The sequence below is a fragment of the Saccostrea echinata genome, unplaced genomic scaffold (genome assembly GCF_033153115.1).
Source record: "Saccostrea echinata isolate AGI-Se365-2 ecotype Australia unplaced genomic scaffold, CSIRO_AGI_Sech_v1 ptg000025l, whole genome shotgun sequence".
Taxonomy (NCBI): Eukaryota; Metazoa; Mollusca; class Bivalvia; order Ostreida; family Ostreidae; genus Saccostrea; species Saccostrea echinata.
The window spans coordinates 26,936,358-26,952,500 of NW_026889774.1; the positions used below are offsets into that span (position 1 = coordinate 26,936,358).

The following is a 16,143-nucleotide window of genomic DNA, read 5'->3' on the forward strand; positions in this document are numbered from 1 at the left end:
AATTTGCTTACAGACACACGAGGTGGACGGCTTGATGCGTGAACTTCGTCAGTGGCAAGAGGAATGTCGTTTGGTTGAGGACATGCGTACTAATGCTTTGGATTCTCTCCGATGTCTGGAGTTGGAGGTGTCTGATCTACACACCACGGAGAAAGATCTCAAAGTGTCCAAGGAGGCATATAACAAGCTACAGGAACAGGTTAAAACTTTAACACTGTTTCATTTTCAATAAATTTAAGCAATCATAAAACTTGGATTTAGCTCTTTCAATTTGGCATTTATTAGCTATTTTGTAACATGTTTTTCTGTCTCAAATCCTTACACTAGAAGTGCGTGCAATTATGGCATTGTAAAGATTCTTTGCAGCATATGATCAGTTATCATTTGAAAGACATGATAGACATCTTCAAATCTTTTACTCTGTTCAGTATTCTTCAACATCCTCTTTCTCCTTCATTAGATTGACTATGTATGACAATTTTCATAGCAGCTGAAATGGACAGAGATGTACTGGTATATTTAAGGAATGAATTTATTATTAGCTACCCAAGTTATATTGTATAACCAGGGTTGGGGCATTTTACGCTTCATAAACTGCAAAGTGGTTTATTAAAAAAAAAGCATAAACTGTTCCAACCCATAAGTTATACAGTATAACTTGGGAAGCTTTAAAGTTATTCCTAATAATTTAATTATATATCATCAGTTATAAAATGGAAGATTATTTTTCTTCAAAAATGCCTTCAAAATATACCTGTCAAACTTTAAACAGTACAGCAAACTGAAGCTACAGCTTAGGGACCTAGAACTGGTAGAAATTGACAGAAATGATCTCAGAGACCAGGTCAACAGACTTGAAAGGGAACTTATGATTGCTGCAGAATTAAGGAGTGAAGTTGATATTTCTGAAGGCAGACTTGATTACATGACTTCTGTTCTGCAAAACAGGGTATCATTCGAGATTTATTGGCACCAATTTTTTTTTATCACATATAAAACCTTAAAGCATTAAAAAAAAATTAGAGTGAAAAACTAAAAATTAATTGTGTGAATTCAAAATGCATTTTGATAAAAAAATTAATTTTTCAAAATCATGATGGTATTCATTAAAATAAAGATTTGTTCAATGCGTCATTGAAATATTGCTGATCCTTGCTATCGTACTAAATATCAAATATTATTATAGACAGAGAAAATCCAATCTCTGATTGAAGAGATATCAACTTACAAATCCAAAATTGTCTCCCTTGAGCGTGAAAATATGAACCTCCATCAATCTCTAGCCAGCATGCAGGGTGTTCATACTAGGGTAACTTGTGCCTGATATGTTGTCCTCACAATTTGGTGTATTATAAAATTGTTTTCTGGATAAAACACAGCCTGATTTGTAGCTTTAATACAAATTGATTTCCATTTCAGATATTTCTTGTGTGCATACTTCTTTATTTTTCACATCAACTCGGGACACCAAGCTTATCTTTAAATACTAAATATTGCATGGAGAATATGTCCAGATATTTTGCAACATTCATCTTTTCCAGCCTGGATCCCACTTTCTGTTTTACCTTTAAAAAATTACTTTAGGTTTTGATTTACTTTATCATATTCCTTTAAATTATCAAATTGTACTTTCAGTTTCTTTTTCTTCTTTCATAATGAAAGTTCAGTATTGTCACCTTTCTTGAGTGTTTTTCTTTGAACTCAAATCAAAACTGTCTAGAAAGTATACAAAAAGCATTTGAGCATGGTGAACATTTTCCAAAAGCCATTGTCAATGATTGTTGGTCATCAGTATTTTAGCTTATCACAGCTACTGAACTTTCATGGTTCACTCATTTCTTCTTTAAGTAGATACAGACCTTCATTTTTTCAGTAAAATTTAAAGCATATGGATGTCAATAATTCTGGTCATTGATATTTCAGCTAATACACTGATAATAATGTTATTCAATGATAATATTAAGGATGCATGTATTATGGGGATGGGTTGCTACAGAAGTTTTGGAAATTATAATTTAATTCACAATTGTTATGTTTTCTATTCATTTTCAGTGCCATGATCTGGAAGCTAAGAATGAACAAGTTTTACTTTCTGTGACTCCATTGAAAACAAAGCTGGCCAGACTGATGCAGAAATGTAGGGAAAAGGTAAGCGCAAGATCCACTGTAAACTTGCTTGTTTAGGACAATTTTCAATGTCCTAATGATTTTCATACATTTTTTTATTTTGACATTACTAGGATGATCTGCTGAGAAAACTAGGAGTAGAATTACGTAAACTGAAGATGGGCGGTGGGCCTGGCTCACTTCTCCAGGAGCTGGCCTTAATGGAACAGAGAATGCCTTCTGAAGAATACAATGTGCTGGATGAAGGATCTCCTCAGGTGGGAATTTATCTCAATCAAAAACACATTAAACATGATAAAACTTTGACAATAATTATTTACATAAAGATGAAATTCATAAATGTGCTCAGATTTGATTGAAAGAACTCTTGGCAAAAGATTAGAAATAGAATTCAAGTGAAGTATTTCCAGACATGCTTCCAAAATTGTTTGTAATTAAAATTTCCTTGTAAAAAACACAAAAATAACTTAAGATGTAATCTTGTGAAGAAGGATGGGTCATGAGAATTGTTTTGATTTCATGAAACATTTTTTTTGTTGCCCTCAACCATTAGAAAAATCTAATTTCTTGTTACAGCAAGCAAACCATTTGAGTAGACATTCTGTGTCTATGATTGACCTGCAGAGGTCAAGATCAAATTCATCTGTCAGTGACAGCCAGGACCATATTGCCCATAGCGACACAGAAATGGTGACCCCAATTATCCGTCGATCAAACCACCACACAGAAAGACGACAGAGACTACTGCCTCCGTCCACACACACACCACGACTGCCACACATTCAGGGAGGTCAGATGTCACCTAGTTACGGTTCACCTAATGAGTCACTACCTGTAGGTCACATGCCACCAGATCCGCTTTTTATAGCTGTCGCCAATTATGATCCTCTTACATTCTCCAGAAGTCATCGGCCATCAGAGGAACTGAGGCTCCAGGAATGGGACAAAGTCACCGTGAAAGGTTTTTATATTACTGTCACTTAATCTACATAATTATTAGAATTTCAATATCACTCACTGTGACTGTTTACTTGGAAATGTTTTTTTTTTTTCCTAATTTTGTTTTCATTTTATCCATCTTTACCAAGGGCTAATACAGATAAGGAATTCTTGAAATCAACCCTTTCTCCTAAAGCTATTTATATCAGTTTTGCAAACATATTTATAGGCTATTTAACAAATCAATTGACTTTTTCTGTAGGACCACTTGACGACACAGGTTATTACTTAGCTGAGGTGAACGGTAAAACAGGACTTGTCCCTGCAGCTTACCTACGTCCCGCCAGCCTTGCTGACCAAAGAAATGGACGATGGAAGGGAATAATGGGACAGAAACCCCCAGCTTATCTAGATGCGAGTCCTGAGAGAATTGTGGAGACACATTATCAACTTCAACAGTCACAAAATAGAAGCGGTAAGGATATTCAGATCTTAGAATGGTGAAAGTAATTACAATTTCATTAACTTACTGTTAGAAATACAGTTGAACTTTGGTATCTCCAACATCAATACAGTGAAACATGCTTATAGCAAACATGCATGTAATAAATTGACACTTATAGTGAAGTGATTTTCATTCTTTATGGCTTTAAAATGTACTGGTATGTGAACTTAACTGATATAACAAACTATGTTTCTAACGAAGCAAGATCGTCCTTTCCTGGCACTTTTTTGTAAGGGTGTTTTACATGTACTGAACCTTGAATGCCATGGATGTGTTGAAGAGAGTTGAAAGTCCCTTCCACCTTTTCTTTATATATATATATATGTACATGTATTTTAACAGTATCTTGAACCCTTGGATGTCTTGAAGTTTTTTCCTAGTCCCTTTGAGTTTGAGATAGTTTACCTGTATTTCTTTTATTTATATAATAAATATTGCAGGTGCCCCTTTGTTTCCCAGTCCTTTTGAGTTTGAAATAAGAAGTTTGACTGTATTCTATTTAGAATATAATTTGATGTTACAGGTGCCCCTTTGTTTCCCAGGATAAATGGTCATGTCTCGGAGTTATCCCCCTTATTTACCAGAAACTCTAGCACATCAGCAAGGACATCGGGTAAGCTCTAAAGGTCTTTAAATGTGTTTTTGAGAGAAGATTGCTATAAATATGGTATATATATGTGGTATATTGTCTGCTTTGCATTCGAAATGTAATTAAAAAATATTTTGTTTTTGCTGATTATAGAATATCCAGATCCACCCAAAGATTTCCGAATTGAAAAGGTCATAAACCGGAACACTCTGATGTTAGCTTGGACACCTCCAAAATTTACTGAGAACAATCAAAACAGAGGGGTCAAATGTACTGGGTACAAAGTAAGTAGCCACCAACAACAATTACAACCGAGGGCTCATATTTACCAGGTACAAAATAAGTCGTCACATGAAATGATCACAACAGAGGGGTCAAATGTACAGGGTACAAAGTAAGTAGACACCAACAACAATAACAAATGAGGGGTCAAATGTACAGGGTACAAAGTAAGTAGACACCTACAACAGAATTAAATATACAGGCTACCCAAAACAGAAGTCACCTACAAAGACATGTCAGATTCACAGGGTAGGAAGTAGGTTGACAACAGTCACAGCAGAGGGTTAAACATACTTGGAGCCAAAATGTACAAATGTAGGACAGGGTATCAATTGTAAATACCGGCATGAGTCACAACATTGAAGAGAATGGGGGGAACAAACACACAAATATCTGAACATAGATGTATTTTTTACAAAAGCTGCATGCAAATCCTCTTTCACTTAATGCATAACCTTCTTGATCAAAATGTTCAATAATGTTTATCTTTGTTTTAGATCTACTTAAATGGTCAGCTTCATCAACAAGCCAGCAGTCCTCACATCGCCAAAACCATCGTCAAGAATGTAGACACCCGCCAGCGTCAGGCTTTCAGTATACAGACCATAGGATCGGGGGGACAGTGCTCTGATGTTGTGGAAACCATCCATAATGCTCCAGTTGCAGGTGACCTTGAAGGCCCAGAAGAAAACCCATCAGCTGTTAGGAGTCATGAGGTGTACTCTTCCTCACACAAGCGTATGGTAAGGTTATGGAGTACATTAAAACTCGGTTTACTTACTGGGTAATCATTTTAAATTGTGGGGGTCAGTGTTCATAGGCAAGCAAAATTTATTGATTCATGGGGACTTAATTTTTTGGGTAGCTCTTGTGTACATACAGAAGTTTCAATGAATAAATATGTTTACAAAATAATTGTTCATGGGGATGTAAATTCATGGATAAGGGTGACCCACAAAATCCATGAAGCTTGTCCCTCAAGTGATCTTGTAATATATGTACATGTATATCTACCCACTGATGGGCAGTTTTGTGATATTTCTACTTTATTTTTGACAGTTTGTTGGTGTATATGACTTTGTACCATCTCCTGGTAAACATGGCCGACTGGAACTTCCGTTTCAGGCAGGGGAGAGAATCCTTGTCTATGGGGAGGAAAGAGTAGATGGATTTTACTATGGGGAGGTACGTTTTTTGTACTATTATAGAGCAGTTGTATTTTTTCACATTATACTCAATAGCCATATCTCGGTGTTGGATATATTACTCAGGTAGAATTATAAATTTATGAGAAGTCATTCATGTTATTTTATAAGATTGTCTTGACTTGCAAATAATGTCGCAATAATAGGAATTTACTCGAAGATGCTTGAAAACTATGCCATGTGAATTAATACAGTGTATATATGTTTACTGTAAGCTAAGGAATAGTGTACAGTCAAGCCTTATTTAACTGGACACTTAATTGTGATACCAAGTAAATTATCCAGATTAATGAAGCATCCTGATTACTTAAACATGTTTTGTATATATAAATTGTTCCCTGCAAATCTGGTCCAGAATGTGAAGTGTCAGGATTATTCACATCCAGATTTAGCCCCAGATAGTGTTTGGATAAGAAATTCTTTTCTATTCTAATGTGAAACTGGTTCTTGGAAATGCCGAGCAGTATTTATCTATACTACTATATTAAAATAATAGACTTGAATTTTTGGCCTTTAATACCGATAAATCGGAAGAGTACTGTCTTTTGTTTGATATATTTTAAACATCATTGGTACTTGAAGATTACCAATTTGTTTTTATTTTTTCTCAATTAAGCTTTGCTAATTAATAATCAACGAAAATTCCTCAAAAAATTCCGGAAATCATCTGGATTTTTTGGATTTTACAATCTTGCGCGTGCGCATTACATTCACGCTAAATCACGGTGTTCAAATCAATCTCCCTTGCGGAGTTGTCGTTCGTTTCTCTCTCATACACGAATGTATGAGCCGTTGTGGAGAGTGTGTTCAAATCAGAGAAGACAAAAGTAAATATTAAGTAGATATATATTTGTTATTGTATAATTTCTCTAATAAGAAATCAGTAATATATATGAACAGAATATATAGCAAATTTCCAATGAAAATTTACACGTATTTGTCATATAGGGGTCGGAACCGGGGAGGGGGGCTTAGCCCCCCCTTTTTTTTGCAAAGATAGACATAATATAGGCATTGAAAATTGGGGCTTACCTTTTTTCGTTGGTATAGCCCCCCCCCCCAACTTTCAAATAGACACCCCACTTTCAATTTGCTTCTGACGCATATGTTTGTATTATCGTAATCGTTTCTGAGTTTATATCCATACAAATGTGATATTGTGGCCACGTGGGTAATCATTCGCCATCTCAGAGACAAATTTATTAAATGTTATTTATATCTCTGGCCATCTCAACGGAGGCAAAAAGCTCATGATCGTAGGAGCAACATTAATGTAACTACCCAATTTATTTTATCCCTCCTTTCTTTTATGCTTTTTTGAGGGGAACTGAAAAGGGGGGGGGGTGTTACAACTCCAGTTAGAATCACATCTTAGTGAAGTAGGCATTCTTTTTCCGCCAAAAATTACAATAACTACTATATAAAAATTATAGACTCGAATTTTTGGCCTTTAATACCGATAAATCGGAAGAATACTGTCTTTTGTTTTATATATTTTAAACATCATTGGTACTTGAAGATTACCAATTTGTTTTTATTTTTTCTCAATTAAGCTTCTATTTTTATTACTTTTTCTATGTACTAATTCAAGGATATTACATTAATTTTTATCAAAACAGACAGTCTTTTACAGATTATATACCTGTCTATTACCTGTGTATATATAAAGTATATGTATTAGCCGTGCTTAACTCTTTTATTGTTGAGGTCATATTTTGAACAAGTTGAGACCTGCAGTGTTAAAATTGTTACAAAATTTTTTACACCTTTACTTTAATAACTGATTGTGTAAAAATACCAGCTTAGCACATTTCTTCATTTCATTACTTTGCTTGATATGTATCAGCAGTGTGCTCAACTCTTTGCTGTTGTCATATTTTCAATGAACATCCATAATTTCTTTTATTGAATTTGTTTGGAAGGGTGAAATTTATGTAAGCTCCAGCGTGATTCGAACTCAAGACTTGATTTATAGCTAACTGTGGTCAAACCCATTCTGCGCTACGCCGTTACGCAACAATTAAAAAACAAAAAAAACAAAACAAACACCAAAAAAAAAAAACAGAATTATATTCACATTCATTGTTTATTTAAAAAATACTTTACAATATGAATGTGTCAATGTATCTATTTTGTAAATGCTGATATGCACATGGATGCATTCATAACAATGTCAACCCGTGCACGCACGGGTCAAAGTCTAGTGTCATATATAAAATTTGTGGTCTAATTTTTAGATCAACGGACGTCGAGGATTGGTGCCTGGTTTCTTCATTGAAGAGATTCCCCACACTTTAACAGATAACTCCTAGGTAACTGCAATCTACATTCCTCACTAATCACCATAATAGTGATGAAGCCCCATGTTAATTTTAAATTGAATTTATAATGTGTATCTTTTCAGTGTCGAGCTAACCACTGCCAGAAGGTTGTGTCAGATTCTATGCAATAATCAACCAATTCATCTAGAAGCAATTCATGTCCACACTATTGAGCGACGAATCCTTACTTTTCATTAGACACTTTTTACTTCAGTGCTGTTGCACGGTGCATTCTGCAATACATCAGAGGTCCATCTCATATATTTTTAGAAAGATCACATGCAATGTTTAGGACACATTTGATATAATCTATTTTTAAAATATAAGTTTGCAATATACATGTACCTAAGTATGATTTATATTTTTATACTTTTCAAACAATTTTGTGTTTTCTGTAAATTTTCACTACAATGGTAATGTTGCCCAAAGTCAATCATTCAGTGTTAGCAAAACTAATAAATGTCTTCCATTTATGTAATGTACTAAATAATATGAATAGCATATATTTTAGTACATCTGCTATTGAAGGACTGTTTCATCAGCAGCATTTCTCATTAACTTTTGATTCACACGTCATTTATTTTCCCACCTTTGATGGCATTTATCTGTAAAACTTCCACATAAATTTCAAGGGCACCCGCTGTAAAGATTATCAGAGAGAGACTTTGTTACAGAGGGGCTTTACTATTGAGTCCTCAGATTATGGCATTTATTTATTGTTATTTCTATGAATGATATTAAATACATTAAAGTATATTAAACCAATTTTTTTTTTCATTTTTTCTGTTGTTTTCAGTGGTGCAGTAACTATCACAATGCAGAAATTTTATTACTTAGAAAACAAAGTTAAAATATAAAATGAATTTATTATAATTACATGTATATGATTCAATTAACTTCTGATCAAAATATATGCACACATATACATTGATTCTTAATTTTTTTCACATTTTCTCAAATCATCTAATTTAATACCCAAAATGCAGTTGATTTAATGAATGAATTTGTTGTTTAATTGAATGCCAGATCTCCTGCTAATGGAGGACAATAATTAAAATCATAAGTGAGACAACAATAATGATTGCAAAGTTTTATACTGGACTTAAATCAGCTATAAATATGTACACAAATTGCTTGTGAAAAAAGTCAAGCTATATTGCAGGTCTGCAAAACTATTAATGACCCTCTATACACCAATTGAAATGTTTTCTTGACTATCATACAAAGATGTAAATATGGAGTTTATCTTTTTAATTTGCAACATAGGGTACCTGTAATTGCAACACAGGGTACCCGTAATTGCAACATAGGGTACCTGTAGTTCACCCATGGGAAAATATGTAAAGACAATGAAGAGTCAGAAACCACTGTTACTTACTTAAATGGGAAAAACATGCAAATGAAGTGTTCAATTAATACATAGGCCAAATGAAGTGTTTAGATAACTTGAATTAATTACGTTATACACTTTAAATTTCAATTTATCTCATTTTAGATCTAAGGGCAGATCATTCTTACTGTATAAAAATACCATGGAAATAGAACACTGTGCAAGAAAAAATGAAACTCATGTGGAATTTTTTAAGACTCATTACATAGTGTAGATTTAAGTTGTTCAAAACATTATCCCCGGGGATAGGGCGGGGCTACAATGGACGATCATATTTTTTTCCTAGGATATATAGGATTTTTTTTTCTTGAAGAACCACAAAGCCACTCGATCATTTTTTAAAAAAAGTTTACAAATTTTGTACATAAATAAGTTCTTTGCCATAAAAGAAAGACACCTATAGTTTTTTATCCATCTTTCTGTCCGTCTTTTTGTCCATTCATCTGTTCCTCAACACGTTTGTGATACAATAACTCAAACAGTTTTTAATGAAATATTGTATATAAGTACTTTAACAGCGAGGCAACTATAGATTGGGGTGGTGATATCACATTGTCTTTCTGTGTGTGCGTATGTCTGAATATATAATCATGACATTATTTTGATGCGATAATTCGAAGTGTTCAGTCTAATGTGTTCAAATTTTGTACAAAAATTCTTTACTGTAAGAGGAAGACTACTACAGATTTTGGGTTCCGTCCATTTGTCTGTCCATCTAACTATCAACACTTGTGACGCCATAACAATTTGTATTTAAACACTTTGATTTACCCTTCTATGTGAATGAATTCCATAATAATTTATGTATATAACATTCTACACTCTGTATTGATACACTTTGACAATTCCTTCCCAGTATCCTACCCACAGTCGAGACTTGTATAAGGATAGTGAGTATGGCGTGTTCACTTCATTCTCTGTCAGTAAGAACTTCAGGAACTCCCCATCAGGACTCAGCAGATGGATCTGTTTGTTGATAAAAGAAGTAACAAGGATGTTACAGAGGGAGTCACACACTACATCAATTGGATCAAAGTCTTCTGTCAGACTCTGTCCACGGAAAACAGACTTCATACGACCAGAGGGAGACATAATCACTAGATTACCTGTAGTTTCACTTGTACGGTTCACAACACAGATATCACTGTTACTGTTCCGTGTGACTCTGAATGGTAATGTAAACAGTCTGGTCTGACCGTCCTCCTGGTACTCATACTCACGGATGACATCACCTGTCACTGTGATGTGTCTCACCAGACGTCTGCTGTGTGACTCTAATTTGTAATGCTCTGATTCCATGTCTCTCAAGGTGACCAGTAGTTCACCATTCACTGACTGACAGATTCCTAATGGTACCAGTGGATCTGTACTGATGACTGTAGAGACAGACCCTGATGGTGACAGACAGCTGATGGATTTGTTATTAAAATTAGTGAAATAAACATCCCCGGTATCAGCCACACACATGCCATTAAGATTAATACTAAATTTATGTTCTTTTATGCCTTGCTGGTTGACTTTTTCTATATATTTTGAATCAAATTCATTTATGTAACATTGGTCTTTACTGAAGGTCTCCAAGGCATATATTATTTTATCTCCATATTGAAATGATGTTTTTTGAGTCACACCAATATCATTTAAATCCAGAGTTTTTCCAACCAAAGACTCGAGTAAGTCATCATTGATTTCACCTCTAGTGAACCTCACTGAATGTTCATAGTTTGTTGTATGAACCTCCAATTTAGACAGCATTTTTGTCAGTTCTCTGTGGTTGTCAATCAAGCTGTAATCTGACATGGTGCTGTTGTTCTCCTCCATGAATTCCACTGTGTTAACAATTCCTCTTTTCTTCTTCTCTAACTCAGATTTCACATGGTTCAGTTGATCATTATTTTTAGTCAAATTGTCTCTCGATGCTTTTTCATGGCGTTGTTTAATTTCTGTCAGCTTAGCCATTATCTCATCAAAATGCTTCTGTAGCTTTTCAAGCTCAGAATCACACAATTCTTTATTTTCTATGATCTGGTCTGAAATCTTCTCCATCTTCTCATCAATTCCATGGAGTTCCTCTTCCTTGATTTTCTTCAGAAATGTAAGTAGACTTCTCCTCCTTTGGCTGGCTGCAGTGGGTATAGTTTTCCAATTGTGATCTCTACGATCTGTTTTGGCACACTTGGCACAAATGAAATCATCACAGTCCTCACATACAATATCAATAGGTAATCCATGGGATTCACACATTTTAATGTGTGCTAGAGGAGAGCCCAATGGGTATTAGGGGATTATATGTTTAATTTTCCCGCTATATATTAACATGTTAAACTTGATTCCTTATTAAAAGCCCACCTTACCCCCAGAGCCTTGACTCAAATAATTATGATCTGCACAGTATGTAAGATTATTTGATCATAATGTGCATAATCATGGCTCGATCTGGTGTACTTGATAAGGCCGGATTTTAAAATTCGTTTACTATACAATACTATAGAAAACTGTGCTCCTTACTACTGGTATTGCGGTTCCACCTAATTTGAAAGGACCATAATTTGTAAAAACTCCCAAATTAATTGTGCAACTTGAGAATGCTTGCATAAGCAGTAATATAACTAATCAGGGCCCTGCTGTTCTTGAGATATTTTTCTTCTATTTTCCATGTAAAAAAATAAAAAAATGAATACTCTGTGATTGTGCCCCAACACCTTACCTCCAGGGAATACGAACTATGTTTTTCTGGACAAGACCTTACTTTGAGTACCAACGTCTTTGATTTGCATTTGAGAAAGTTTAAAGCAATATGAGCTGCATTTTTGGAGAATTTGATATTGCTGTTAAAATGTGTTATTATGATAAATTTGTATGTAATTTAAACCTTTTTGATCAATTAGGCAGAAAAAACGTATCAAATTGTTTCAGAACAAAGGATTCTGTACAGTAAAATATATAGCATTATACAAGAAATCAATATTGTACAGGACGACAATAATGTAATTTTACATTAATAAATCTTCCCATTTAAGGAAAACTCAAAATTTGTATTATACGAAAATTATAAATTATCTTGAAAATACAGTGTACCAATCTCTGATGACTTTGTATTACAGCAGAGATGCTTATAATGAATTCATGGTTATAGTGATTTTCATTTCCTTAAATTTTAGAATATTGCTGTGAACTTAATGGATATAATGAACTACGCCTAATCAAAATTGTTCATTCATTGTACTTCGCAATAAGTGTGTTTTACATTAGCTTAGCTTGTATCGTGCACTGAGCTCTTCTTAGCATTCTCATATTTTTCTTTCCCATGTTCCTTTTTAAATTTTTGTCCTGCAATGAGACTTGCTCTGTGATGGCATTGTTCAGTTCTTGGTTCACTTTTTTTCTTCATTTTCTCCACACCACTAAAGGGCATAACCTGAAGGAAAATTGTAGCCATGCTTTAATGTAGGTCTGAAATCACATGCATTATGTCCAACAAGATCAGTATTTACAATTAGAGAAAAAAAATTGTTGTATTACATAATGGGTTGACAGGAAAACAAACAGACAGACCAAACACTATATATCCCCAATCCTTCAATTGGGGGCATGAAAATCTTACCCCTTCAGATATTCCAGGGGGTGAAATATCCTGGTCATTCTCCCTTGGTTTTTCTGAAGAAGGAGGATTTGGACACAGGAAGCCTGCTTCTTGATTATCTGGATGATAGGAATAGAAATATATTAAAGCCGTGCATATAGTTAAATATATCAAATATTGAATGTGTATTTTACAAATACTTCATTTAGGTTTTTATTTTTTTTATTATTATCTAACCTCAACACAATCCTCCATGGGATGAAATGCTAATATCTACTACTACTACCAATGAAAGAATGTTGGTAGTAGAGTGTTTTCTCAAGGGAGGAGTTTTGTGACTTGGTATCTTCTTTTCCTTGGGACTTAGCTCCTGTTTCTTCTCTCTTGTATCCTCAGTGTTTTTCTTCTTCTTATTTGAGATAAACTCTTCATCATGGTCCTTAATTTCTTTTATTTTGTCTGTTGGAGCCCTTGTTCTCTTCCCATTTGCTTTCTCTGTGTTTAGATTGAGAAATTAAACAGTCTCTCTGGAATATCTTTTGCTTTCTCCTGCAAGTTTCCTAATAATTTGCTGCATGCCGAATAGCAAACTTTGTTAGTTCCTCTTCATCATCTACAAATACACACACATATAACAAAATTATCACCAAGAAATGTGAGCTTTGTGTAGCATATCTGAACTTGACCCCCCCCCCCCCTTTTTAAGAAACACAAAACAGACCCCTTGTAAGTCAGTAGGAAGCAACGAATACAAGAAACTTATGAATATATATATATATATATATATATATATATATATATATATATATATATATATATATATATATATATTGATTGGGTATGAAAAGTTTCCGATCCACCTATGCATTGTAGCAACCCATTAAACATCACCTTAACCATATTAACATGGTCAGCTTATCAGAAAGTGCACTCTATTTGTTATCAGGACAGTTTTTGATTAAAATTACTGTAATTATTTTGTCTAGTAAAATTTTTAAGACAGCCACCGCGCCGTGTGGCAAATTTATAATTCATACCATCATACCATGTTGTGATCCATGCGACTTTATATTTCCCTCATCTTGAACCCGACTTTTAAAAAAAAAAAAAAAAAGGGTGGAAAATGCCTCGTATATTTTTTGTTTTGTATATATTTTTTCGAAATGATAAATACTAAAAATGATAATTATGCGATAGAAAGATAATTTTAAAAAAAATCATGGAGTATAGAACAGCAGTAGTTCACAAATACGACAGGTCTCCATGCGTAAACAAACACGCATGCTACATGTAATCTAATCATTAACCATGTTAACAGAATGATTTTAAAAGCACATTTCTTAAATTTTTATAGATAATACTATATGATATATTTCAAAGTGTTAACCTCGCTGGAGTATCATGAGTATGATAATCTAAAAAATTCTTACCACTGATGATGGGGCCATGAATGATGGTATCTCACTTCGAATTCCGTCCTTATTGTCAACGTTTTGTCTTTTTCTCCCACGACAGTCAAACTGCAATCCTCATCGAAGTATTTTCACTTTCAAGTAAAACCAAGTTGTCAGAAACAAGTAGAAATCGGCAGGGCAATGTTTCTTTCAAAGCAACAAAATTTGAAATGACCATGCGGGCGGGATTTTGATAGCGTGGGATATCAAGTTTCTGCAGCCCCGGTTCGAAGATGCTCTACTGTTGAGGTTCACGACGGATCGATACAAAAGCTATTACAAATTTTCCCCAAAATAATCTCTCAAAATAAAAAATGCGTTCTTTTAGTATTAATTTGTCGATTTTTTTTTTTTTAAGATGCAAAATCAATGTGTAGATCAATAAATTTCACTGAGATCATTTTGTAAGGCGATTCTCCTTGGCCTCTGAGAAAACACCTTAGTTTACAGTTGTTCTCGGCACACTGGAAAATCATGGAATAACCAAACAAAATAAAGAAGGTTACTTACGGAAAGCGTTTGTAAAATTTAGCAAATTTCAGCTCAAGTTAATTTATGGAACGATGGAGATTTAAAATATGAGATGCATTACAAGGTACAGAATTTGTGATCGAAATGTGTAAATTTGCCGACATAAATAACAAGAACAGGAATCATTGATTGCGCGAAAACAGTAGAAGATTCTAGGAAACTGATATCGGTAAGTATTTTACAGTTTTTTTTAATAAAAAAAAAAAAAGAAAAAAAAGATCGACCTACATATATCGGGATCAACAATCAATTTAATAGAATGTTACTTCCGTTTTACAGATTGTAACCCGAATTATCTCGGAACTAAATCGACTCTAAAGTTAGAAGACGATGGCGCAGAAATAATCATCATGAGCGAGGTAGGTCACCTTAAATAACATTGTTTTGTTTTGTTTGTATCGCTTTACTATTACATCACAAATTATTTACTTCTTGCAACTTGCAGGGACGTATATAGATCCCTGCTACTTGATCAGCTGTTGATGATCATACAGTACATGTAAAGCAAGAGAAAAAAAAATACGAATGAGTTCTCATCGATTTTTTTTTTCTCAATATGTTTAAAGAAAATTAATTATTTTTTTGTACATATTGATTAGCTTGTAACAATACAACCTCCACACCAATTTCTGGTTTTTAAAAATATATTTATTTTAGTTGATTAAATTAATGTTCACTTGCATGCATTTGATTAACTGGATAATAGAAGTGTTTTATTCTTGAATTAGATGTCTGACCATGAAGAGTCTGAGCTGGACGATTTGATGAGTAACATGACAACATTTAAGAAACAAAGAACCCCAACTGCCAAAAAGATACATAAAATTTAGTGATGAGGATTTTTCTGATAATGAAGAGGATAGTATTCTCTTTTCTGATTTATCTGATGAAGAGGAATACATTTTGGATGATATCACTGAAGAAATTGCAATGTTACGGAGCATGATGATCAAGACTTCCAACTTCATTCTTTGCTCTGTAACATCCGTATTTCAATAAGAGTATTCATGTTAGTGCTTGCTGTGATTTGCACCAATAATAGATGATGAATCCAACAACTTTTGAACATAATTTCAGATGTGATGCTAGCAGAACACATTTTATATACCATTTGACATATATGCATTTAACAGTTGTCCAAAAAAAAAAAACAACTAAGGAACCTTTGTGACGGTGCTTACCACTTTCATTGTCATCGTTGTTTGGGGGCCAATAAA

The 16,143-nt window shown here is 34.0% G+C and overlaps 1 protein-coding gene and 1 long non-coding RNA gene across 13 annotated transcripts in view; one reads left to right on the forward strand and one right to left on the reverse strand.

The window, feature by feature from the left end:
• The window catches only part of LOC133192278 (golgin subfamily B member 1-like), a 108,215-nt gene that overhangs the window by 67,669 nt on the left and 24,403 nt on the right, over positions 1-16,143 (forward strand). For 11 of the 12 annotated variants that reach the window (XM_061328274.1, XM_061328275.1, XM_061328281.1 and 8 more), the window contains 11 exons: positions 14-199; positions 2,053-2,148; positions 2,241-2,384; positions 2,704-3,088; positions 3,329-3,541; positions 4,095-4,184; positions 4,314-4,444; positions 4,940-5,185; positions 5,502-5,627; positions 7,885-7,959; positions 8,052-8,733. In XM_061328274.1, coding sequence (XP_061184258.1) covers positions 14-199; positions 2,053-2,148; positions 2,241-2,384; positions 2,704-3,088; positions 3,329-3,541; positions 4,095-4,184; positions 4,314-4,444; positions 4,940-5,185; positions 5,502-5,627; positions 7,885-7,959 — 1,692 coding nt within the window. In that variant the 3' untranslated portion in view covers positions 8,052-8,733. Of the gene's footprint in view, positions 1-13; positions 200-2,052; positions 2,149-2,240; positions 2,385-2,703; positions 3,089-3,328; positions 3,542-4,094; positions 4,185-4,313; positions 4,445-4,939; positions 5,186-5,501; positions 5,628-7,884; positions 7,960-8,051; positions 8,734-16,143 lie in introns of those variants that run through there. The other variant, XM_061328276.1, reaches the window with a different exon arrangement.
• LOC133192791 (uncharacterized) lies at positions 12,425-13,338 on the reverse strand. The gene is made up of 3 exons (XR_009721872.1): positions 13,179-13,338; positions 12,963-13,060; positions 12,425-12,776 (listed from the first exon to the last, which is right to left on the reverse strand). It is a non-coding gene; the product is annotated as an uncharacterized LOC133192791 (long non-coding RNA).